Source organism: Salvelinus fontinalis, unplaced genomic scaffold (assembly GCF_029448725.1).
Source record: "Salvelinus fontinalis isolate EN_2023a unplaced genomic scaffold, ASM2944872v1 scaffold_0012, whole genome shotgun sequence".
NCBI lineage: Eukaryota > Metazoa > Chordata > Actinopteri > Salmoniformes > Salmonidae > Salvelinus > Salvelinus fontinalis.
Genome location: NW_026600221.1, coordinates 262,991 through 288,660, shown reverse-complemented (window position 1 = coordinate 288,660; position 25,670 = coordinate 262,991). Strand labels below are relative to the sequence as shown.

General features: G+C 44.9%; 1 protein-coding gene across 1 annotated transcript in view; it reads right to left on the bottom strand.

Annotated features, from left to right (window-relative positions):
* The window catches only part of LOC129842100 (BRD4-interacting chromatin-remodeling complex-associated protein-like), a 136,496-nt gene that overhangs the window by 16,298 nt on the left and 94,528 nt on the right, over positions 1-25,670 (bottom strand). The window contains exons 7-14 of the mRNA XM_055910494.1: positions 12,132-12,623; positions 11,896-12,025; positions 11,717-11,829; positions 10,913-10,996; positions 10,157-10,209; positions 9,066-9,292; positions 4,444-4,538; positions 4,157-4,259 (exon numbers count right to left, since the gene is read on the bottom strand). Of these exons, the coding sequence (XP_055766469.1) occupies positions 4,157-4,259; positions 4,444-4,538; positions 9,066-9,292; positions 10,157-10,209; positions 10,913-10,996; positions 11,717-11,829; positions 11,896-12,025; positions 12,132-12,623 (1,297 nt within the window). The remainder of the gene's footprint in view (positions 1-4,156; positions 4,260-4,443; positions 4,539-9,065; positions 9,293-10,156; positions 10,210-10,912; positions 10,997-11,716; positions 11,830-11,895; positions 12,026-12,131; positions 12,624-25,670) is intronic.

The following is a 25,670-nucleotide window of genomic DNA, read 5'->3' as shown; positions in this document are numbered from 1 at the left end:
CATGTGTATTAGATATGCATGCATATTAGATATGTATATTAGATATAGGCATGTATATTAAATATGTATATTAGATATAGGCATGTATATTAAATATGTATATTAGATATAGGCATGTATATTAGATATAGGCATGTATATTAGATATGTATATTAGATATAGGCATGTATATTAGATATGTATATTAGATATAGGCATGTATATTAGATATGTATATTAGATATAGGCATGTATATTAGATATGTATATTAGATATAGGCATGTATATTAGATATGTATATTAGATATAGGCATGTATATTAGATATGTATATTAGATATAGGCATGTATATTAGATATGTATATTAGATATAGGCATGTATATTAGATATGTATATTAGATATAGGCATGTATATTAGATATGTATATTAGATATAGGCATGTATATTAGATATGTATATTAGATATAGGCATGTATATTAGATATGTATATTAGATATAGGCATGTATATTAGATATGTATATTAGATATAGGCATGTATATTAGATATGTATATTAGATATAGGCATGTATATTAGATATGTATATTAGATATAGGCATGTATATTAGATATGTATATTAGATATAGGCATGTATATTAGATATGTATATTAGATATAGGCATGTATATTAGATATGTATATTAGATATAGGCATGTATATTAGATATGTATATTAGATATAGGCATGTATATTAGATATGTATATTAGATATAGGCATGTATATTAGATATGTATATTAGATATAGGCATGTATATTAAATATGTATATTAGATATAGGCATGTATATTAGATATGTATATTAGATATAGGCATGTATATTAGATATGTATATTAGATATAGGCATGTATATTAGATATGTATATTAGATATAGGCATGTATATTAGATATGTATATTAGATATAGGCATGTATATTAGATATGTATATTAGATATAGGCATGTATATTAAATATGTATATTAGATATAGGCATGTATATTAGATATGTATATTAGATATAGGCATGTATATTAGATATGTATATTAGATATGCGTATTAGATATGTATATTAGATATGTATATTAGATATAGGCATGTATATTAGATATGTATATTAGATATAGGCATGTATATTAGATATGTATATTAGATATGTATATTAGATATAGGCATGTATATTAGATATGTATATTAGATATAGGCATGTATATTAGATATGTATATTAGATATAGGCATGTATATTAAATATGTATATTAGATATAGGCATGTATATTAGATATGTATATTAGATATAGGCATGTATATTAGATATGTATATTAGATATGTATATTAGATATGTATATTAGATATGTATATTAGATATAGGCATGTATATTAGATATGTATATTAGATATAGGCATGTATATTAGATATGTATATTAGATATAGGCATGTATATTAGATATGTATATTAGATATAGGCATGTATATTAAATATGTATATTAGATATAGGCATGTATATTAGATATGTATATTAGATATAGGCATGTATATTAGATATGTATATTAGATATAGGCATGTATATTAGATATGTATATTAGATATAGGCATGTATATTAGATATGTATATTAGATATAGGCATGTATATTAGATATGTATATTAGATATAGGCATGTATATTAAATATGTATATTAGATATAGGCATGTATATTAGATATGTATATTAGATATAGGCATGTATATTAGATATGTATATTAGATATGCGTATTAGATATGTATATTAGATATGTATATTAGATATAGGCATGTATATTAGATATGTATATTAGATATAGGCATGTATATTAGATATGTATATTAGATATGTATATTAGATATAGGCATGTATATTAGATATGTATATTAGATATGTATATTAGATATAGGCATGTATATTAGATATGTATATTAGATATGTATATTAGATATAGGCATGTATATTAGATATGTATATTAGATATAGGCATGTATATTAGATATGTATATTAGATATAGGCATGTATATTAGATATGTATATTAGATATAGGCATGTATATTAGATATGTATATTAGATATAGGCATGTATATTAGATATGTATATTAGATATAGGCATGTATATTAGATATGTATATTAGATATGTATATTAGATATGTATATTAGATATAGGCATGTATATTAGATATGTATATTAGATATGTATATTAGATATGTATATTAGATATGTATATTAGATATAGGCATGTATATTAGATATGTAGATTAGATATGTATATTAGATATAGGCATGTATATTAGATATGTATATTAGATATGTATATTAGATATGTATATTAGATATAGGCATGTATATTAGATATGTATATTAGATATGTATATTAGATATGTATATTAGATATAGGCATGTAACCCAATTGAACATCTTTCGAGACACCTGAACATAGCTGTGCAGAGACGCTCACCATCCAACCTGACAGAGCTTGACAGGATCTGCAGAGAAGAATGAGACAAACTCCCAAATGCCAAGCTTGTAGCATCATACCCAAGAAGACTCGAGGCTGTAATTGCTGCCAAAGGTGCTTCAACAAAGTACTGAGGTAAAGGGTCTGAATACTTATGTAAATGTGATATTTACCTTTATTTTATACATTAGTAAACATAAAAAAAACAAAAACAGTTTTTGCTTTGTCATTATGGGGTAGTGTGATGTCATTATGGGGGTAGTGTGTGGTCATTATGGGGGTAGTGTGTGGTCATTATGGGGGTAGTGTGTGGTCATTATGGGGGTAGTGTGATGTCATTATGGGGGTAGTGTGATGTCATTATGGGGGTAGTGTGATGTCATTATGGGGGTAGTGTGATGTCATTATGGGGGTAGTGTGATGTCATTATGGGGGTAGTGTGATGTCATTATGGGGGTAGTGTGATGTCATTATGGGGGTAGTGTGATGTCATTATGGGGGTAGTGTGATGTCATTATGGGGGTAGTGTGATGTCATTATGGGGGTAGTGTGATGTCATTATGGGGGTAGTGTGATGTCATTATGGGGGTAGTGTGATGTCATTATGGGGGTAGTGTGATGTCATTATGGGGGTAGTGTGATGTCATTATGGGGGTAGTGTGATGTCATTATGGGGGTAGTGTGATGTCATTATGGGGGTAGTGTGATGTCATTATGGGGGTAGTGTGATGTCATTATGGGGTAGTGTGATGTCATTATGGGGTAGTGTGATGTCATTATGGGGTAGTGTGATGTCATTATGGGGTAGTGTGATGTCATTATGGGGTAGTGTGATGTCATTATGGGGTAGTGTGATGTCATTATGGGGGTAGTGTGATGTCATTATGGGGGTAGTGTGATGTCATTATGGGGGTAGTGTGATGTCATTATGGGGGTAGTGTGTGGTCATTATGGGGGTAGTGTGTGGTCATTATGGGGGTAGTGTGTGGTCATTATGGGGGTAGTGTGTGGTCATTATGGGGGTAGTGTGATGTCATTATGGGGGTAGTGTGATGTCATTATGGGGGTAGTGTGATGTCATTATGGGGGTAGTGTGATGTCATTATGGGGGTAGTGTGATGTCATTATGGGGGTAGTGTGATGTCATTATGGGGGTAGTGTGATGTCATTATGGGGGTAGTGTGATGTCATTATGGGGGTAGTGTGATGTCATTATGGGGGTAGTGTGATGTCATTATGGGGGTAGTGTGATGTCATTATGGGGGTAGTGTGATGTCATTATGGGGGTAGTGTGATGTCATTATGGGGGTAGTGTGATGTCATTATGGGGTAGTGTGATGTCATTATGGGGTAGTGTGATGTCATTATGGGGTAGTGTGATGTCATTATGGGGTAGTGTGATGTCATTATGGGGTAGTGTGATGTCATTATGGGGTAGTGTGATGTCATTATGGGGTAGTGTGATGTCATTATGGGGTAGTGTGATGTCATTATGGGGTAGTGTGATGTCATTATGGGGTAGTGTGATGTCATTATGGGGGTAGTGTGTGTAGATTGATGAGGGGAAAAAGTTATGAGTCCAGTTTAGAATGAGGCTGTAACGTAACAAAATGTGGAAAAAGTCAAGGGGTCTGAAAACTTTACGAATTCACTGTATGTATATTAGATCTAGATTTGTTACCAGGTCTGTCTCTGGCGAGGATGCGGTCCTGTCCCAGAGAGATCTTCTCCTCTTGAATAAACATCCTGTCCATCATTACCATCTCAGCTGACGGGCCAAGGCGCTGTGAAACCCAACAGCAACACAGCCAGCTAGTCAATCAATCAACCATAACACATAAGTTAGCAAGACGATCCTAGTGAGGGAGAAAGAGCAGACACTGAACAGACATAACAGATAAATCACCGGGAGAAGGAACCCTAGTGAGGGAGGGCTGTAGCAGGACACAGATAACTTAAATAACTTACCGTTGATTCCTCAAAAAGCAGGTGTCTGTATTTATCCAGCATGGCCTGCGTTCTCTTCAGGAGCTGGCTGGAAACCCTCTCAAACTCATCATCCACTGGAGGGGAGAGAATATGGAACAGGGGAGGTGGAGATCAGACAGTGGGAACCAACGGGACATAATTAGGGCTTGGAGTTTCTGGTCAGGTCATGTGGCCACTCCCGTCCATACATATTAGGGCTGGGAAATGCCAGGGACATCGCGATACGATGGTATCACGATTCTTAGGTGCCGATTCGACATGTATTGCGATTCTCACGATTCGACATGTATTGCGATTCTCTTCTCTTAGTTCGAGCGTCTGCTCCGTACAGACCTGACAAGTTTAAGCGGAGCGCAAAATGAATTATGGTCATTGTAGTTAATTACCACGTTTTCTGCGCTAAACTATATTGAATATTGGGCTGTTGGAAACTACAACTCCCTACTACATCGCACAGTTTAGGCTGGATCTGATTAATCTCTAGAGAAACTACAACTCCCATCTACATCACACAGTTCAGGCATCATCTGGTTTATCTCTAGAGAAACTACAACTCCCATCTACATCACACAGTTCAGGCATCATCTGGTTTATCTCTACAGAAACTACAACTCCCTACTACATCACACAGTTCAGGCATCATCTGGTTTATCTCTACAGAAACTACAACTCCCATCTACATCACACAGTTCAAGCATCATCTGATTTATCTCTACAGAAACTACAACATCACACAGTTCAGGCTGGATCTGATTTATCTCTACAGAAACAGCACATCAAGCTCACAGAAAGAAACAAAATGGAATTCAAATATTTCACCCATGTCGGTCAATTAGTTGTTTAAAACCCCCCGAAAATAGCAGACATTTCCGTTAATCGCTCAGCACTACTCACTATTTAAAAGAATATGGAGAGCTATAGGATGAAAGCACAGGAGTTTTGGCGCAGGTACAGAAAACTAGCGCTACCTACCTTTTTTTTATTACAAATCAATACTTGGAGTCAAAGTTATCAATATAATATTGTCGAAAATAATATTGCAATATAATTAAGCAATAAGGCCCGAGGGGGTGTGGTATATGGCCAATATACCACGGCTAATAGCTGTTCTTGGGCACGACGCAACGCGGCCCATAGCCGTGGTATATTGGCCATGTACCACAAACCATGAGGAGCCTTATTGCTATTGTAAACTGGTTACCAACGTAATTACCACAGTAAAAATAAGTTGTCATACCCGTGGTATACAGTCAATATATACCACTGCTGTCAGCCAATCAGCATTCAGGGTTCAAACCACCCAGTTTATAATACTGTATTAATCCCCCCCCAATCACAAAAACACATGTTAACAGCAGAGTGTGTGTACCTCTGTGGTAGTCGTGTGGTGCGGTGGCAGTGCCCTGGTAGAGGTGGTAAGGCACCAGGCGGGTCAGGGTGTGTACGTACCTCTGTGGTAGCCGTGTGGTGTGGTGGCAGTGCCCTGGTAGAGGTGGTAAGGCACCAGGCGGGTCAGAGTGTGTACGTACCTCTGTGGTAGCCGTGTGGTGTGGTGGCAGTGCCCTGGTAGAGGTGGTAAGGCACCAGGCGGGTCAGAGTGTGTACGTTCCTCTGTGGTAGCCGTGTGGTGTGGTGGCAGTGCCCTGGTAGAGGTGGTAAGGCACCAGGCGGGTCAGAGTGTGTACGTACCTCTGTGGTAGCCGTGTGGTGTGGTGGCAGTGCCCTGGTAGAGGTGGTAAGGCACCAGGCGGGTCAGAGTGTGTACGTACCTCTGTGGTAGCCGTGTGGTGTGGTGGCAGTGCCCTGGTAGAGGTGGTAAGGCACTAGGCGGGTCAGAGTGTGTACGTACCTCTGTGGTAGCCGTGTGGTGTGGTGGCAGTGCCCTGGTAGAGGTGGTAAGGCACCAGGCGGGTCAGAGTGTGTACGTACCTCTGTGGCAGTGCCCTGGTAGAGGTGGTAAGGCACTAGGTGGGTCAGAGTGTGTACGTACCTCTGTGGCAGTGCCCTGGTAGAGGTGGTAAGGCACCAGGCGGGTCAGGGTGTGTACGTACCTCTGTGGCAGTGCCCTGGTAGAGGTGGTAAGGCACCAGGCGGGTCAGGGTGTGTACGTACCTCTGTGGTAGTCGTGTGGTGTGGTGGCAGTGCCCTGGTAGAGGTGGTAAGGCACCAGGCGGGTCAGAGTGTGTACGTACCTCTGTGGTAGCCGTATGGTGTGGTGGCAGTGCCCTGGTAGAGGTGGTAAGGCACTAGGCGGGTCAGAGTGTGTACGTACCTCTGTGGTAGCCGTGTGGTGTGGTGGCAGTGCCCTGGTAGAGGTGGTAAGGCACCAGCCGGGTCAGAGTGTGTACGTACCTCTGTGGCAGTGCCCTGGTAGAGGTGGTAAGGCACTAGGTGGGTCAGAGTGTGTACGTACCTCTGTGGCAGTGCCCTGGTAGAGGTGGTAAGGCACCAGGCGGGTCAGGGTGTGTACGTACCTCTGTGGTAGTCGTGTGGTGTGGTGGCAGTGCCCTGGTAGAGGTGGTAAGGCACCAGGCGGGTCAGGGTGTACGTACCTCTGTGGTAGTCGTGTGGTGTGGTGGCAGTGCCCTGGTAGAGGTGGTAAGGCACCAGGCGGGTCAGGGTGTACGTACCTCTGTGGTAGTCGTGTGGTGTGGTGGCAGTGCCCTGGTAGAGGTGGTAAGGCACCAGCCGGGTCAGGGTGTACGTACCTCTGTGGTAGCCGTGTGGTGTGGTGGCAGTGCCCTGGTAGAGGTGGTAAGGCACCAGCCGGGTCAGGGTGTACGTACCTCTGTGGTAGTCGTGTGGTGTGGTGGCAGTGCCCTGGTAGAGGTGGTAAGGCACCAGCCGGGTCAGGGTGTACGTACCTCTGTGGTAGTCGTGTGGTGTGGTGGCAGTGCCCTGGTAGAGGTGGTAAGGCACCAGGCGGGTCAGAGTGTGTACGTACCTCTGTGGTAGCCGTGTGGTGTGGTGGCAGTGCCCTGGTAGAGGTGGTAAGGCACCAGGCGGGTCAGAGTGTGTACGTACCTCTGTGGCAGTGCCCTGGTAGAGGTGGTAAGGCACTAGGTGGGTCAGAGTGTGTACGTACCTCTGTGGCAGTGCCCTGGTAGAGGTGGTAAGGCACCAGGCGGGTCAGGGTGTGTACGTACCTCTGTGGCAGTGCCCTGGTAGAGGTGGTAAGGCACCAGGCGGGTCAGGGTGTGTACGTACCTCTGTGGTAGTCGTGTGGTGTGGTGGCAGTGCCCTGGTAGAGGTGGTAAGGCACCAGGCGGGTCAGAGTGTGTACGTACCTCTGTGGTAGCCGTATGGTGTGGTGGCAGTGCCCTGGTAGAGGTGGTAAGGCACTAGGCGGGTCAGAGTGTGTACGTACCTCTGTGGTAGCCGTGTGGTGTGGTGGCAGTGCCCTGGTAGAGGTGGTAAGGCACCAGGCGGGTCAGAGTGTGTACGTACCTCTGTGGCAGTGCCCTGGTAGAGGTGGTAAGGCACTAGGTGGGTCAGAGTGTGTACGTACCTCTGTGGCAGTGCCCTGGTAGAGGTGGTAAGGCACCAGGCGGGTCAGGGTGTGTACGTACCTCTGTGGTAGTCGTGTGGTGTGGTGGCAGTGCCCTGGTAGAGGTGGTAAGGCACCAGGCGGGTCAGGGTGTACGTACCTCTGTGGTAGTCGTGTGGTGTGGTGGCAGTGCCCTGGTAGAGGTGGTAAGGCACCAGGCGGGTCAGGGTGTGTACGTACCTCTGTGGCAGTGCCCTGGTAGAGGTTGTAAGGCACCAGGCGGGTCAGGGTGTGTACGTACCTCTGTGGCAGTGCCCTGGTAGAGGTGGTAAGGCACCAGGCGGGTCAGAGTGTGTACGTACCTCTGTGGCAGTGCCCTGGTAGAGGTGGTAAGGCACTAGGTGGGTCAGAGTGTGTACGTACCTCTGTGGCAGTGCCCTGGTAGAGGTGGTAAGGCACCAGGCGGGTCAGGGTGTGTACGTACCTCTGTGGTAGTCGTGTGGTGTGGTGGCAGTGCCCTGGTAGAGGTGGTAAGGCACCAGGCGGGTCAGGGTGTACGTACCTCTGTGGTAGTCGTGTGGTGTGGTGGCAGTGCCCTGGTAGAGGTGGTAAGGCACCAGCCGGGTCAGGGTGTGTACGTACCTCTGTGGTAGTCGTGTGGTGTGGTGGCAGTGCCCTGGTAGAGGTGGTAAGGCACCAGGCGGGTCAGGGTGTACGTACCTCTGTGGTAGTCGTGTGGTGTGGTGGCAGTGCCCTGGTAGAGGTGGTAAGGCACCAGGCGGGTCAGGGTGTACGTACCTCTGTGGTAGTCGTGTGGTGTGGTGGCAGTGCCCTGGTAGAGGTGGTAAGGCACCAGCCGGGTCAGGGTGTACGTACCTCTGTGGTAGTCGTGTGGTGTGGTGGCAGTGCCCTGGTAGAGGTGGTAAGGCACCAGCCGGGTCAGAGTGTGTACGTACCTCTGTGGTAGTCGTGTGGTGTGGTGGCAGTGCCCTGGTAGAGGTGGTAAGGCACCAGCCGGGTCAGGGTGTACGTACCTCTGTGGTAGTCGTGTGGTGTGGTGGCAGTGCCCTGGTAGAGGTGGTAAGGCACCAGCCGGGTCAGAGTGTGTACGTACCTCTGTGGTAGTCGTGTGGTGTGGTGGCAGTGCCCTGGTAGAGGTGGTAAGGCACCAGCCGGGTCAGGGTGTACGTACCTCTGTGGTAGTCGTGTGGTGCGGTGGCAGTGCCCTGGTAGAGGTGGTAAGGCACCAGGCGGGTCAGGGTGTCTTCAAAACACTGGAAGGAAGAGCTGTAGTCTGGGTGGAGGACTGAGCCCTGCTGCTTCCTCAGCTGCTCCAACATCCTACACCACACAGGGCCGAGGAAGATGGATCACACACACCACACAGGGTCACACACACCACACAGGGTCACACACACCACACAGGGTCACACACACCACACAGGGTCACACACACCACACAGGGTCACACACACCACACAGGGTCACACACACCACACAGGGTCACACACACCACACAGGGTCACACACACCACACAGGGTCACACACACCACACAGGGTCACACACACCCCACAGGGTCACACACACACCACACAGGGTCGAGGAAGATGAACTGCCATACGTTTAACAAGCGGTAGGACGGCCTCCCGGGTGGCGCAGTGGTCTAGAGCACTGCATCGCAGTGCTAACTGCGCCACCAGAGTCTCTGGGTTCGCGCCCAGGCTCTGTCGCAGCCGGCCGCGACCGGGAGGTCCGTGGGGCGACGCACAATTGGCCTAGCGTCGTCCGGGTTAGGGAGGTTTTGGCCGGTAGGGATTTCCTTGTCTCATCGCGCTCCAGCGACTCCTGTGGCGGGCCGGGCGCAGTGCGCACTAACCAAGGGGGCCAGGTGCACGGTGTTTCCTCCGACACATTGGTGCGGCTGGCTTCCGGGTTGGAGGCGCGCTGTGTTAAGAAGCAGTACGGCTGGTTGGGTTGTGCTTCGGAGGACGCATGGCTTTCGACCTTCGTCTCTCCCGAGCCCGTACGGGAGTTGTAGCGATGAGACAAGGTAGTAATTACTAGCGATTGGATACCACGAAAATTGGGGAGAAAAGGGGATAAAAAAACAAAAAAAAACAAGCAGTAGGACAACACTCACGCGCACAAACAAACAACAAAAGAAGACAGAAGAACATTCCAGGAGAATGATACAGGAGCATACCTGGCTTCCTTGCTGGGTTTAGCCATACCCAAAGGCATCTTCATAGCAGCAGTCTGTCAGGTGAACAAGACACAGCATCCATGACATCACAGCATCTATGACATCACAGCATCCATGACCATCACAGCATCCATGACATCACCCCATCCATGACCATCACAGCATCCATGACATCACAGCATCCATGACCATCACAGCATCCATGACATCACCCCATCCATGACATCACAGCATCTATGACATCACAGCATCCATGACCATCACAGCATCCATGACATCACCCCATCCATGACCATCACAGCATCCATGACCATCACAGCATCCATGACCATCACAGCATCCATGACCATCACAGCATCCATGACCATCACAGCATCCATGACATCACAGCATCCATGACATCACAGCATCCATGACATCACAGCATCCATGACATCACAGCATCCATGGCATCACAGCATCCATGACATCACCCCATCCATGACCATCACAGCATCCATGACCATCACAGCATCCATGACCATCACAGCATCCATGACCATCACAGCATCCATGACCATCACAGCATCCATGACATCACAGCATCCATGACATCACAGCATCCATGACATCACAGCATCCATGACATCACAGCATCCATGACATCACAGCATCCATGACCATCACAGCATCAGAACACAGACCCGGATTGATTAGACAGGTGATTAAATAGAGTCAGAAATGGAAGCCAGCGGGATTGGTTGAGGGTCTCCTGACCTGTGTTTGTAGAGAGGCCAGACCAGGGCTGAAAGTCTGCTGTGTAGAGGTCATCTGACCCAGACCTGACTCCAGCCCCCCCATCTGGCAGAGGAAAGACGGAGAGTAAAACAATACTATTCAACCTTTATTTATCCAGGTATGTCAGTTAAGGAGAAGTTTATCTAAAGTTCCATGTGTAACACTTGTATTTTCATCAACATTTCTAATGAGTATTTCTGTAAATTGATGTGGCTCTCTGCAAAATCACCAGATGTTTTGGAACTACTGAACGTAACGCGCCAATATAAACTTAGTTTTTTTTATATAAATATGAACTTTACCGAACAAAACATACATGTATTGTGTAACATGAAGTCCTATGAGTGTCATCTGATGAAGATCATCAAAGGTTAGCGATTAATTTTATCTTTATTTCTGCTTTTTGTGACTCCTCTGTCTGGAAAAATGGCTGTGTTTTTCTGTGCCTTGGCTCTGACCTAACATAACCGTTTGGTGTGCTATCGTCGTAAAGCCTTTTTGAAATCGGACACTGTGGCTGGATTTACAACAAGTTCATCTTTAAAATGGTGTAAAATACTTGTATGTTTGAGGAATTTTAATTAAGAGATTTCTGTTGTTTGAATTTGGCGCCCTGCAGTTTCACTGGCTGTTGTCATATCATCCCGTTAACGGGACTTCAGCCGTAAGAAGTTTTTAAGAACAAATTCGTATTTATTTAAATTTGATGGCCAATAAAGCTTTTTGAATTTAAAGGAGTCAAATGGTTGTGATGAGGGTTGAGGATCAGTAGGTGTTACCTACCTGCACAGCCTGGTGTACTGACTGTTGACCAGGCTGGTGTGCTGACTGGTTAAGGTTAGCTTGAGCCACGCCCCCCTGTGTCACTTGAGCTCCTGACAACACGTCATTGGATGCTGAAAAGAGAGATGGGAGTCAGATCAGGAACACATTTCACAGTAGTAATGTTGTTTCTTTCTGACCTGTGGCAGGAGTCTTGACCAGCACAGACGACTGAAGAGCAGGCACGTCTTGTTGTTGACCACCATGTTGTTGGGGTTGGGGCTGGCTTTGCTGCTGCCGTTTGGCCTGTAGTAGAATGTTCTGTTGGATCTGAGCGTGAATAAAGAGAGAAAATTGATTATTTGAATACTTTGATAAACACTCAGATAGCAGCAAGTCAAAACATCTGAGCAGTGAGAAGTGTGTTCCTTCACACCTGGTGTTTCTGTTGTGGAGAGGGCTGAGCACCAATCAGACGGTGCTGTCGCTCTGCTGTTAAGACCTGGGTCTTCAACACCTCACCCCCGGGGTCCCCCACCTGGCTAGCAGTGAACTGGAGCCCTGCCAGAGGGGCCTGGAGGATGTGGGGGGGTTTGGGGGAGCGAGAGGGAGGGGGGACATCCGATTGGTAGAGAGCAGGCTGGGAGGAGGGCCGGGGCTGAAGGTGTATCTGTTGTTGTTGTGGGGCCGGCTGGGAGGGGCCTGGTATCTGGTTCTGGATAATGAACATTGGGGGAAGAGAGGAGGGGGTACAGGATCGGGCGGGGGTCTGGGGTTGAGAAGGTGGCCAGGACTGGGGGGAATGCATGGGGAGAGGGGAGGGCTGGGGGCTGTCCGACAGAGGGAGGGCAGTGTGGGAGGCCAGGGGCTGGGAGGGGGACAGGCTCTGGAGCTTCAGTTGCTGCTGCTGGCCACCCGCCTGGGGCATCTGGGGTTAGAGGTCAAAACAAACAGGAAACACGTCAGAAACCAACACAGAGGATACAAACATGATATTTGGGTTCCAAATAATACAAGTTATACTAGAACATGTGGAACAGCATTTTAAACAGGTCAGGCAGCTTTAGGACACCAAGCTAAAAAAACAAGTATTAATAGTAGCAGAAGTAGTATTGATAGTCGTAGCAGTAGTAGTAGTATTGATAGTAGTAGTAGTAGTAGTAGTAGTAATATTGGCAGTAGTAGTACTAATATTTAAAGTAGTAGTAGTAGTAGTAGTTGTAGTAAATAGTAATATTTAAAGTTGTAGTAAATAGTAATATTTAAAGTTGTAGTAAATAGTAATATTTAAAGTTGTAGTCGTAGTATTCAAAATAGTAGTAGATAGTAATATTTAAATTAGTAGTAGTAGTAGTAGTAATATTTATATTAGTAGTAGTAGTAGTAAATAGTAATATTTAAAGTAGTAGTAGTAGTAAATAGTAATATTTAAAGTAGTAGTAGTAAATAGTAATATTTAAAGTAGTAGTAGTAGTAGTAAATAGTAATATTTAAAGTTGTAGTAGTAGTAGTAAATAGTAATATTTAAAGTTGTAGTAAATAGTAATATTTAAAGTAGTAGTAGTAGTAGTAAATAGTAATATTTAAAGTAGTAGTAGTTGTAGTAAATAGTAATATTTAAAGTAGTAGTAGTAGTTGTAGTAAATAGTACTATTTAAAGTAGTAGTAGTTGTAGTAAATAGTACTATTTAAAGTAGTAGTAGTAAATAGCAATATTTAAAGTAGTAGTAGTAGTAAATAGTAATATTTAAAGTAGTAGTAGTAAATAGTCATATTTAAAGTAGTAGTAGTAGTAGTAAGTAGTAATATTTAAAGTAGTAGTAGTAGTAGTAAATAGTAATATTTAAAGTAGTAGTAGTAGTAGTAAATAGTAATATTTAAAGTTGTAGTAGTAGTAGTAAATAGTAATATTTAAAGTTGTAGTAAATAGTAATATTTAAAGTAGTAGTAGTAGTAGTAAATAGTAATATTTAAAGTAGTAGTAGTTGTAGTAAATAGTAATATTTAAAGTAGTAGTAGTAGTTGTAGTAAATAGTACTATTTAAAGTAGTAGTAGTTGTAGTAAATAGTACTATTTAAAGTAGTAGTAGTAAATAGCAATATTTAAAGTAGTAGTAGTAGTAAATAGTAATATTTAAAGTAGTAGTAGTAAATAGTCATATTTAAAGTAGTAGTAGTAGTAGTAAGTAGTAATATTTAAAGTAGTAGTAGTGGTGGTACAGGTCTGCAGCAGGACGGGACGGGGGGGGGGGTTATTAAAGCCTAGAATATCTAATAGCTGGCTCCAGCAGTTACCTACTCAGCTACCTACTCAGCTACCTACTCAGCTACCTACTCAGCTACCTACTCAGCTACCTACTCAGCTACCTACTCAGGCCCCAGACACTGAGACACCAGAGAGGACGGTGCGCCACTGTCACTAACAGCATGGGTGGTGAAAATACATAAAATATTTGAATAGGGTAGCTAGTGTGTACTAGCCAACTACCTAGTGTGTACTAGCCAACTACCTAGTGTGTACTAGCTAGCTGCACAAGTACCAGTGGTTTACATAACGTCCTGGACCAGTATGTGCGTAGCACCCTGACGCCCTGGACCAGAGCCACTGGGCCGACTGGTATGTGCGTAGGACCCTGACGCCCTGGACCAGAGCCACTGGGCCGACTGGTATGTGCGTAGCACCCTGACGCCCTGGACCAGAGCTACTGGGCCGACTGGTATGTGCGTAGCACCCTGACGCCCTGGACCAGAGCTACTGGGCCGACTGGTATGTGCGTAGCACCCTGACGCCCTGGACCAGAGCTACTGGGCCGACTGGTATGTGCGTAGCACCCTGACGCCCTGGACCAGAGCTACTGGGCCGACTGGTATGTGCGTAGCACCCTGACGCCCTGGACCAGAGCTACTGGGTCGACTGGTATGTGCGTAGCACCCTGACGCCCTGGACCAGAGCTACTGGGCCGACTGGTATGTGCGTAGCACCCTGACGCCCTGGACCAGAGCTACTGGGCCGACTGGTATGTGCGTAGCACCCTGACGCCCTGGACCAGAGCTACTGGGCCGACTGGTATGTGCGTAGCACCCTGACACCCTGGACCAGAGCTACTGGGCCGACTGGTATGTGCGTAGCACCCTGACACCCTAGACCAGAGCTACTGACTCACACGATACACGAGACCAGGAAACGTCTACAGGTTGCACACGCACAGTCATTTGAAAGAATAACAAAACTTCAGCAAGACAACTCAAAAGGGGAAATCCATTAACGCCAAGGTAATGGAATTCATTGCCCTTGACAATCAACCGTTCTCCATTGTGGGTGATGTTGGCTTTCGCCGACTGGTCGAGCACCCGTTAACACTACCAGGGGCGCTATTTTTTCAGATGTTGCCCTACCGGAGTTATACAGTAATAGCGTCACTGCTATTAGCTTCACGACATACTATGGAACGCTGTTTGGGTCTTTGCGGGTCAAAAAGATACAGTAGCACTGTCAAAGCTGTACAAAAAAGTCAGCAAACAAGCGAACACCGGCCACGAACAATGTGTTTACAAAACCCCGTTGGTAATAAAGCATCATTTGTTTGACTGCAACTTCTGGGGTAGCTAGCTTTAGCTTGGTACCTAGCTAGCACCAATACAACCAGCCTGAAACAATGACCAGTAGAAACTGCAGTCGTTTTCACTATTCTGAGCAATGATTTAGGAATCCTTGTAAGTACAAAGTACAAAAAAAAAAAGTATGAATGTATGCACTTGTAAGTCGCTCTGGATAAGAGCGTCTGCTAAATGACTTAAATGTAAGTATTAACTAGGTAGCCACTAGTTGTTCGCCTATTGAAATTGAACTTCAGCTCATGAAAATAAATAGCTAGCCAGCTACTTAACCCTGTTGCCAAAGGCTAACGTTATTAGCAGCCAGCTAGCTTCATCTGGCTAGTGAGGCTTAACCGGACCGGGTTGTGTTGTGAAGCTAGCCACAATAATATTTAGGCACAATAGTGGAATTTGCGGTTTGTCTTCAAAATAAAAGTGCCATTGACAGTGATGCAAATTAATATAAATAGTAGAATTATACCATACTTTTATTTTGAAGGCTAACTGCAAAGTCCACTATTGTGGCTAATCCTTATTTTGGCTAGCTTCACAAACAGTTGAAGTCAGATTTTTACATACAATTTAGCCAAATACATTTAAACTCAGTTTTTCACAATTCCTGACATTTAATCTGAGTAAAAATTTCCTGTCTTAGGTCAGGTAGGATCACCACTTTATTTGAAGAATGTGAAATGTCAGAATAATAGTAGAGTGATTTATTTCAGCTTTTATTTCTTTCATCACATTCCCAGTGGGTCAGAAGTTTACATACACTCAATTAGTATTTGGTAGCATTGCCTTTAAATTGTTTAACTTGGGTCAAATGTTTCGGGTAGCCTTCCACAAGCTTCCCACAATAAGTTGGGTGAATTTTGGCCCATTTCTCCTGACAGAGCTGGTGTAACTGAGTCAGGTTTGTAGGCCTCCTTGCTTACACACGCTTTTTCAGTTCTGCACACATATTTTCTATGGGATTGAGGTCAGGGCTTTGTGATGGCCCCTCCAATACCTTGACTTTGTTGTCATTAAGCCATTTTGCCACAACTTTGGAAGTATGCTTGGGGTCATTGTCCATTTGGAAGACCCATTTGCGACCAAGCTTTAACTTCCTGACTGGTGTCTTGAGATGTTGCTTCAATATATCCACATAATTTTCCCTCCTCATGATGCCATCTATTTTGTGAAGTGCACCAGTCCCTCCTGCAGCAAAGCACCCCCACATGATGCTGCCACCCCCGTGCTTCACGGTTGGGATGGTGTTCTTCGGCTTGCAAGCCTCCCACTTTTTCCTCCAAACACAACGGTGGTCATTATGGCCAAACAAATTTATTTTTGTTTTATCAGACCAGAGGACATTTCTCCAAGACGTACAATCTTTGTCCCCATGTGTAGTTGCAAACCGTAGTCTGTCTTTTTTATGGCGGTTTTGGAGCAGTGGCTTCTTCCTTGCTGAGTGGCCTTTCAGGTTATGTCGATATAGGACTCGTTTTACTGTGCATATATAGTGGGGCAAAAAAGTATTTAGTCAGCCACCAATTGTGCAAGTTCTCCCACTTAAAAAGATGAGAGAGGCCTGTAATTTTCATCATAGGTACACTTCAACTATGACAGACAAAATGAGAACAAAGAATCCAGAAGATCACATTGTAGGATTTTTTATGAATTGTTTTGCAAATTATGGTGGAAAATAAGTATTTGGTCACCTACAAACAAGCAAGATTTCTGGCTCTCACAGACCTGTAACTTCTTCTTTAAGAGGCTCCTCTGTCCTCCACTCGTTACCTGTATTAATGGCACCTGTTTGAACTTGTTATCAGTATAAAAGACACCTGTCCACAACCTCAAACAGTCACACTCCAAACTCCACTATGGCCAAGACCAAAGAGCTGTCAAAGGACACCAGAAACAAAATTGTAGACCTGCACCAGGCTGGGAAGACTGAATCTGCAATAGGTAAGCAGCTTGGTTTGAAGAAATCAACTGTGGGAGCAATTATTAGTTAATGGAAGACATACAAGACCACTGATAATCTCCCTCGATCTGGGGCTCCACGCAAGATCTCACCCCGTGGGGTCAAAATGATCACAAGAACGGTGAGCAAAAATCCCAGAACCACACGGGAGGACCTCGTGAATGACCTGCAGAGAGCTGGGACCAAAGTAACAAAGCCTACCATCAGTAACACACTACGCCGCCAGGGACTCAAATCCTGCAGTGCCAGACGTGTCCCCCTGCTTAAGCCAGTACATGTCCAGGCCCGTCTGAAGTTTGCTAGAGAGCATTTGGATGATCCAGAAGAAGAATTGGGAGAATGTCATGTGGTCAGATGAAACCAAAATAGAACTTTTGGGTAAAAACTCAACTCGTCGTGTTTGGAGGACAAAGAATGCTGAGTTGCATCCAAAGAACACCATACCTACTGTGAAGCATGGGGGTGGAAACATCATGCTTTGGGGCTGTTTTTCTGCAAAGGGACCAGGACGACTGATCCGGATAAAGGGAAGAATGAAAGGGGCCATGTATATTGAGATTTTGAGTGAAAACTTCCTTCCATCAGCAAGGGCATTGAAGATGAAACGTGGCTGGGTCTTTCAGCATGACAATGATCCCAAACACACCGCCCGGGCAACGAAGGAGTGGCTTCGTAAGAAGCATTTCAAGGTCCTGGAGTGGCCTAGCCAGTCTCCAGATCTCAACCCCATAGAAAATCTTTGGAGGGAGTTGAAAGTCCGTGTTGCCCAGCAACAGCCCCAAAACATCACTGCTCTAGAGGAGATCTGCATGGAGGAATGGGCCAAAATACCAGCAACAGTGTGTGAAAACCTTGTAAAGACTTACAGAAAACGTTTGACCTCTGTCCTTGCCAACAAAGGGTATATAACAAAGTATTGAGATAAACTTTTGTTATTGACCAAATACTTATTTTCCACCATAATTTGCAAATAAATTCATTAAAAATCCTACAATGTGATTTTCTGGATTTTTTTCCCTCATTTTGTCTGTCATAGTTAAAGTGTACCTATGATGAAAAATACAGGCCTCTCTCATCTTTTTAAGTGGGAGAACTTGCACAATTGGTGTCTGACTAAATACTTTCCCCCCCCACTGTGGATACATTTGTACCGGTTTCCTCCAGCATCTTCACAAGGTCTTTTGCTGTTGTTCTGGGATTGATTTGCACTTTTCGCACCAAAGTACGTTCATCTCTAGGAGACAGAACGCGTCTCCTTCCTGAGCGGTATGACGGCTGCGTGGTCCCATGGTGTTTAAACTTGCGAACTATTGTTTGTACAGATGAACGTGGTACAGTTTGTAAAGGCACTCAACATCATCATCATCATATCGTATGTGAAGTCTCGGGAAATTCCCTACTTTAAACACCCACAAACAAGATGAACTGAGATGGATTGGCATGGTGATTTAGAGAGGAGACAGAGATGGATTGGCATGGTGATTTAGAGAGGAGACAGAGATAGATTGGCATGGTGATTTAGAGAGGAGACAGATGGATTGGCATGGTGATTTAGAGAGGAGACAGAGGTGGATTGGCATGGTGATTTAGAGAGGAGACAGATGGATTGGCATGGTGATTTAGAGAGGAGACAGAGGTGGATTGGCATGGTGATTTAGAGAGGAGACAGAGGTGGATTGGCATGGTGATTTAGAGAGGAGACAGATGGATTGGCATGGTGATTTAGAGAGGAGACAGAGATGGATTGGCATGGTGATTTAGAGAGGAGACAGAGGTGGATTGGCATGGTGATTTAGAGAGGAGACAGAGGTGGATTGGCATGGTGATTTAGAGAGGAGACAGAGATGGATTGGCATGGTGATTTAGAGAGGAGACAGATGGATTGGCATGGTGATTTAGAGAGGAGACAGAGGTGGATTGGCATGGTGATTTAGAGAGGAGACAGATGGATTGGCATGGTGATTTAGAGAGGAGACAAAGGTGGATTGGCATGGTGATTTAGAGAGGAGACAGATGGATTGGCATGGTGATTTAGAGAGGAGACAGATGGACTGAGATGGATTGGCATGGTGATTTAGAGAGGAGACAGAGATGGATTGGCATGGTGATTTAGAGAGGAGACAGAGATGGGTTGGCATGGTGATTTAGAGAGGAGACAGAGATGGATTGGCATGGTGATTTAGAGAGGAGACAGAGATGGATTGGCATGGTGATTTAGAGAGGTGACAGAGATGGATTGGCATGGTGATTTAGAGAGGAGACAGGGATGGATTGGCATGGTGATTTAGAGAGGAGACAGGGATGGATTGGCATGGTGATTTAGAGAGGAGACAGATGGATTGGCATGGTGATTTAGAGAGGAGACAGGGATGGGTTGGCATGGTGATTTAGAGAGGAGACAGAGATGGATTGGCATGGTGATTTAGAGAGGAGACAGATGGGTTGGCATGGTGATTTAGAGACAGAGATGGGTTGGCATGGTGATTTAGAGAGGAGACAGAGATGGATTGGCATGGTGATTTAGAGACAGAGATGGGTTGGCATGGTGATTTAGAGAGGAGACAGAGGTGGGTTGGCATGGTGATTTAGAGAGGAGAGAGATATGGATTGGCATGGTGATTTAGAGAGGAGACAGAGGTGGATTGGCATGGTGATTTAGAGAGGAGACAGAGATGGATTGGCATGGTGATTTAGAGAGGAGACAGAGATGGATTGGCATGGTGATTTAGAGAGGAGACAGAGGTGGATTGGCATGGTGATTTAGAGAGGAGACAGAGGTGGATTGGCATGGTGATTTAGAGAGGAGACAGAGATGGGTTGGCATGGTGATTTAGAGAGGAGACAGATGGATTGGCATGGTGATTTAGAGAGGAGACAGATGGACTGAGATGGATTGGCATGGTGATTTAGAGAGGAGACAGAGATGGATTGGCATGGTGATTTAGAGAGGAGACAGAGATGGGTTGGCATGGTGATTTAGAGAGGAGACAGAGATGGATTGGCATGGTGATTTAGAGAGGAGACAGAGATGGATTGGCATGGTGATTTAGAGAGGAGACAGAGATGGATTGGCATGGTGATTTAGAGAGGAGACAGGGATGGATTGGCATGGTGATTTAGAGAGGAGACAGGGATGGATTGGCATGGTGATTTAGAGAGGAGACAGATGGATTGGCATGGTGATTTAGAGAGGAGACAGGGATGGGTTGGCATGGTGATTTAGAGAGGAGACAGAGATGGATTGGCATGGTGATTTAGAGAGGAGACAGATGGGTTGGCATGGTGATTTAGAGACAGAGATGGGTTGGCATGGTGATTTAGAGAGGAGACAGAGATGGATTGGCATGGTGATTTAGAGACAGAGATGGGTTGGCATGGTGATTTAGAGAGGAGACAGAGGTGGGTTGGCATGGTGATTTAGAGAGGAGAGAGATGTGGATTGGCATGGTGATTTAGAGAGGAGACAGAGGTGGATTGGCATGGTGATTTAGAGAGGAGACAGAGGTGGATTGGCATGGTGATTTAGAGAGGAGACAGAGGTGGATTGGCATGGTGATTTAGAGAGGAGACAGAGATGGATTGGCATGGTGATTTAGAGAGGAGACAGAGATGGATTGGCATGGTGATTTAGAGAGGAGACAGAGATGGATTGGCATGGTGATTTAGAGAGGAGACAGAGGTGGATTGGCATGGTGATTTAGAGACAGAGATGGATTGGCATGGTGATTTAGAGAGGAGACAGAGATGGGTTGGCATGGTGATTTAGAGAGGAGACAGGGATGGATTGGCATGGTGATTTAGAGACAGAGATGGATTGGCATGGTGATTTAGAGAGGAAACAGAGATGGGTTGGCATGGTGATTTAGAGAGGAGACAGAGATGGGTTGGCATGGTGATTTAGAGAGGAGACAGAGATGGATTGGCATGGTGATTTAGAGAGGAGACAGATGGATTGGCATGGTGATTTAGAGAGGAGACAGAGATGGATTGGCATGGTGATTTAGAGAGGAGACAGAGATGGATTGGCATGGTGATTTAGAGAGGAGACATATGGATTGGCATGGTGATTTAGAGAGGAGACAGATGGACAGAGATGGATTGGCATGGTGATTTAGAGAGGAGACAGAGGTGGATTGGCATGGTGATTTAGAGAGGAGACAGAGGTGGATTGGCATGGTGATTTAGAGAGGAGACAGATGGATTGGCATGGTGATTTAGAGAGGAGACAGATGGACAGAGATGGATTGGCATGGTGATTTAGAGAGGAGACAGAGGTGGATTGGCATGGTGATTTAGAGAGGAGACAGAGGTGGATTGGCATGGTGATTTAGAGAGGAGACAGAGATGGATTGGCATGGTGATTTAGAGAGGAGACAGAGATGGATTGGCATGGTGATTTAGAGAGGAGACAGATGGATTGGCATGGTGATTTAGAGAGGAGACAGATGGATTGGCATGGTGATTTAGAGAGGAGACAGAGGTGGATTGGCATGGTGATTTAGAGAGGAGACAGAGGTGGATTGGCATGGTGATTTAGAGAGGAGACAGATGGACAGAGATGGATTGGCATGGTGATTTAGAGAGAAGACAGAGGTGGATTGGCATGGTGATTTAGAGAGGAGACAGAGATGGATTGGCATGGTGATTTAGAGAGGAGACAGAGATGGATTGGCATGGTGATTTAGAGAGGAGACAGATGGATTGGCATGGTGATTTAGAGAGGAGACAGAGATGGATTGGCATGGTGATTTAGAGAGGAGACAGATGGATTGGCATGGTGATTTAGAGAGGAGACAGAGATGGATTGGCATGGTGATTTAGAGAGGAGACAGAGATGGATTGGCATGGTGATTTAGAGAGGAGACAGAGGTGGATTGGCATGGTGATTTAGAGAGGAGACAGAGATGGATTGGCATGGTGATTTAGAGAGGAGACAGAGGTGGGTTGGCATGGTGATTTAGAGAGGAGACAGAGATGGATTGGCATGGTGATTTAGAGAGGAGACAGAGATGGATTGGCATGGTGATTTAGAGAGGAGACAGAGGTGGGTTGGCATGGTGATTTAGAGAGGAGACAGAGATGGATTGGCATGGTGATTTAGAGAGGAGACAGAGGTGGATTGGCATGGTGATTTAGAGAGGAGACAGATGGGTTGGCATGGTGATTTAGAAAGGAGACAGAGATGGATTGGCATGGTGATTTAGAGAGGAGACAGAGGTGGATTGGCATGGTGATTTAGAGAGGAGACAGAGGTGGATTGGCATGGTGATTTAGAGAGGAGACAGAGATGGATTGGCATGGTGATTTAGAGAGGAGACAGAGGTGGGTTGGCATGGTGATTTTATTGAGGAGACAGAGGTGGATTGGCATGGTGATTTAGAGAGGAGACAGATGGGTTGGCATGGTGATTTAGAGAGGAGACAGAGATGGATTGGCATGGTGATTTAGAGAGGAGACAGAGATGGATTGGCATGGTGATTTAGAGAGGAGACAGAGGTGGATTGGCATGGTGATTTAGAGAGGAGACAGAGATGGATTGGCATGGTGATTTAGAGAGGAGACAGAGATGGATTGGCATGGTGATTTAGAGAGGAGACAGAGGTGGATTAGCATGGTGATTTAGAGAGGAGACAGAGATGGATTGGCATGGTGATTTAGAGAGGAGACAGAGGTGGATTGGCATGGTTATTTAGAGAGGAGACAGATGGGTTGGCATGGTGATTTAGAGAGGAGACAGAGATGGATTGGCATGGTGATTTAGAGAGGAGACAGGTGGATTGGCATGGTGATTTAGAGAGGAGACAGATGGATTGGCATGGTGATTTAGAGACAGTGATGAATTGGCATGGTGATTTAGAGAGGAGACAGAGATGGATTGGCATGGTGATTTAGAGACAGTGATGGATTGGCATGGTGATTTAGAGAGGAGACAGGGGTGGATTGGCATGGTGATTTAGAGAGGAGACAGGGTTGGATTGGCATGGTGATTTAGAGAGGAGACAGAGATGGATTGGCATGGTGATTTAGAGAGGAGACAGAGGTGGATTGGCATGGTGATTTAGAGAGGAGACAGAGGTGGATTGGCATGGTGATTTAGAGAGGAGACAGAGGTGGATTGGCATGGTGATTTAGAGAGGAGACAGAGGTGGATTGGCATGGTGATTTAGAGAGGAGACAGAGATGGATTGGCATGGTGATTTAGAGAGGAGACAGAGATGGATTGGCATGGTGATTTAGAGAGGAGGCAGATGGATTGGCATGGTGATTTAGAGAGGAGACAGATGGGTTGGCATGGTGATTTAGAGAGGAGACAGATGGGTTGGCATGGTGATTTAGAGAGGAGACAGAGATGGATTGGCATGGTGATTTAGAGAGGAGACAGATGGATTGGCATGGTGATTTAGAGAGGAGACAGATGGGTTGGCATGGTGATTTAGAGAGGAGACAGAGATGGATTGGCATGGTGATTTAGAGAGGAGACAGATGGACTGAGATGGATTGGCATGGTGATTTAGAGAGGAGACAGATGGATTGGCATGGTGATTTAGAGAGGAGACAGATGGATTGGCATGGTGATTTAGAGACAGAGATGGGTTGGCATGGTGATTTAGAGAGGAGACAGAGATGGATTGGCATGGTGATTTAGAGACAGAGATGGGTTGGCATGGTGATTTAGAGAGGAGACAGAGGTGGGTTGGCATGGTGATTTAGAGAGGAGAGAGAGATGGATTGGCATGGTGATTTAGAGAGGAGACAGATGGATTGGCATGGTGATTTAGAGACAGAGATGGGTTGGCATGGTGATTTAGAGAGGAGACAGAGATGGATTGGCATGGTGATTTAGAGACAGAGATGGGTTGGCATGGTGATTTAGAGAGGAGACAGAGGTGGGTTGGCATGGTGATTTAGAGAGGAGAGAGAGATGGATTGGCATGGTGATTTAGAGAGGAGACAGAGATGGATTGGCATGGTGATTTAGAGACAGTGATGGATTGGCATGGTGATTTAGAGAGGAGACAGATGGATTGGCATGGTGATTTAGAGAGGAGACAGATGGACAGAGATGGATTGGCATGGTGATTTAGAGAGGAGACAGAGGTGGATTGGCATGGTGATTTAGAGAGGAGACAGAGGTGGATTGGCATGGTGATTTAGAGAGGAGACAGATGGATTGGCATGGTGATTTAGAGAGGAGACAGAGATGGATTGGCATGGTGATTTAGAGAGGAGACAGAGATGGATTGGCATGGTGATTTAGAGAGGAGACAGAGATGGATTGGCATGGTGATTTAGAGAGGAGACAGAGATGGATTGGCATGGTGATTTAGAGAGGAGACAGAGGTGGATTGGCATGGTGATTTAGAGAGGAGACAGAGATGGATTGGCATGGTGATTTAGAGAGGAGACAGAGGTGGATTGGCATGGTGATTTAGAGACAGAGATGGATTGGCATGGTGATTTAGAGAGGAGACAGAGATGGGTTGGCATGGTGATTTAGAGAGGAGACAGGGATGGATTGGCATGGTGATTTAGAGACAGAGATGGATTGGCATGGTGATTTAGAGAGGAAACAGAGATGGGTTGGCATGGTGATTTAGAGAGGAGACAGAGATGGGTTGGCATGGTGATTTAGAGAGGAGACAGAGATGGATTGGCATGGTGATTTACAGAGGAGACAGAGATGGATTGGCATGGTGATTTAGAGAGGAGACAGAGATGGATTGGCATGGTGATTTAGAGAGGAGACATATGGATTGGCATGGTGATTTAGAGAGGAGACAGATGGACAGAGATGGATTGGCATGGTGATTTAGAGAGGAGACAGAGGTGGATTGGCATGGTGATTTAGAGAGGAGACAGATGGATTGGCATGGTGATTTAGAGAGGAGACAGAGGTGGATTGGCATGGTGATTTAGAGAGGAGACAGAGGTGGATTGGCATGGTGATTTAGAGAGGAGACAGATGGGTTGGCATGGTGATTTAGAGAGGAGACAGATGGATTGGCATGGTGATTTAGAGAGGAGACAGATGGACTGAGATGGATTGGCATGGTGATTTAGAGAGGAGACAGAGATGGATTGGCATGGTGATTTAGAGAGGAGACAGAGGTGGGTTGGCATGGTGATTTAGAGAGGAGACAGAGATGGATTGGCATGGTGATTTAGAGAGGAGACAGAGGTGGATTGGCATGGTGATTTAGAGAGGAGACAGATGGGTTGGCATGGTGATTTAGAGAGGAGACAGAGATGGATTGGCATGGTGATTTAGAGAGGAGACAGAGGTGGATTGGCATGGTGATTTAGAGAGGAGACAGAGGTGGATTGGCATGGTGATTTAGAGAGGAGACAGAGATGGATTGGCATGGTGATTTAGAGAGGAGACAGAGGTGGATTGGCATGGTGATT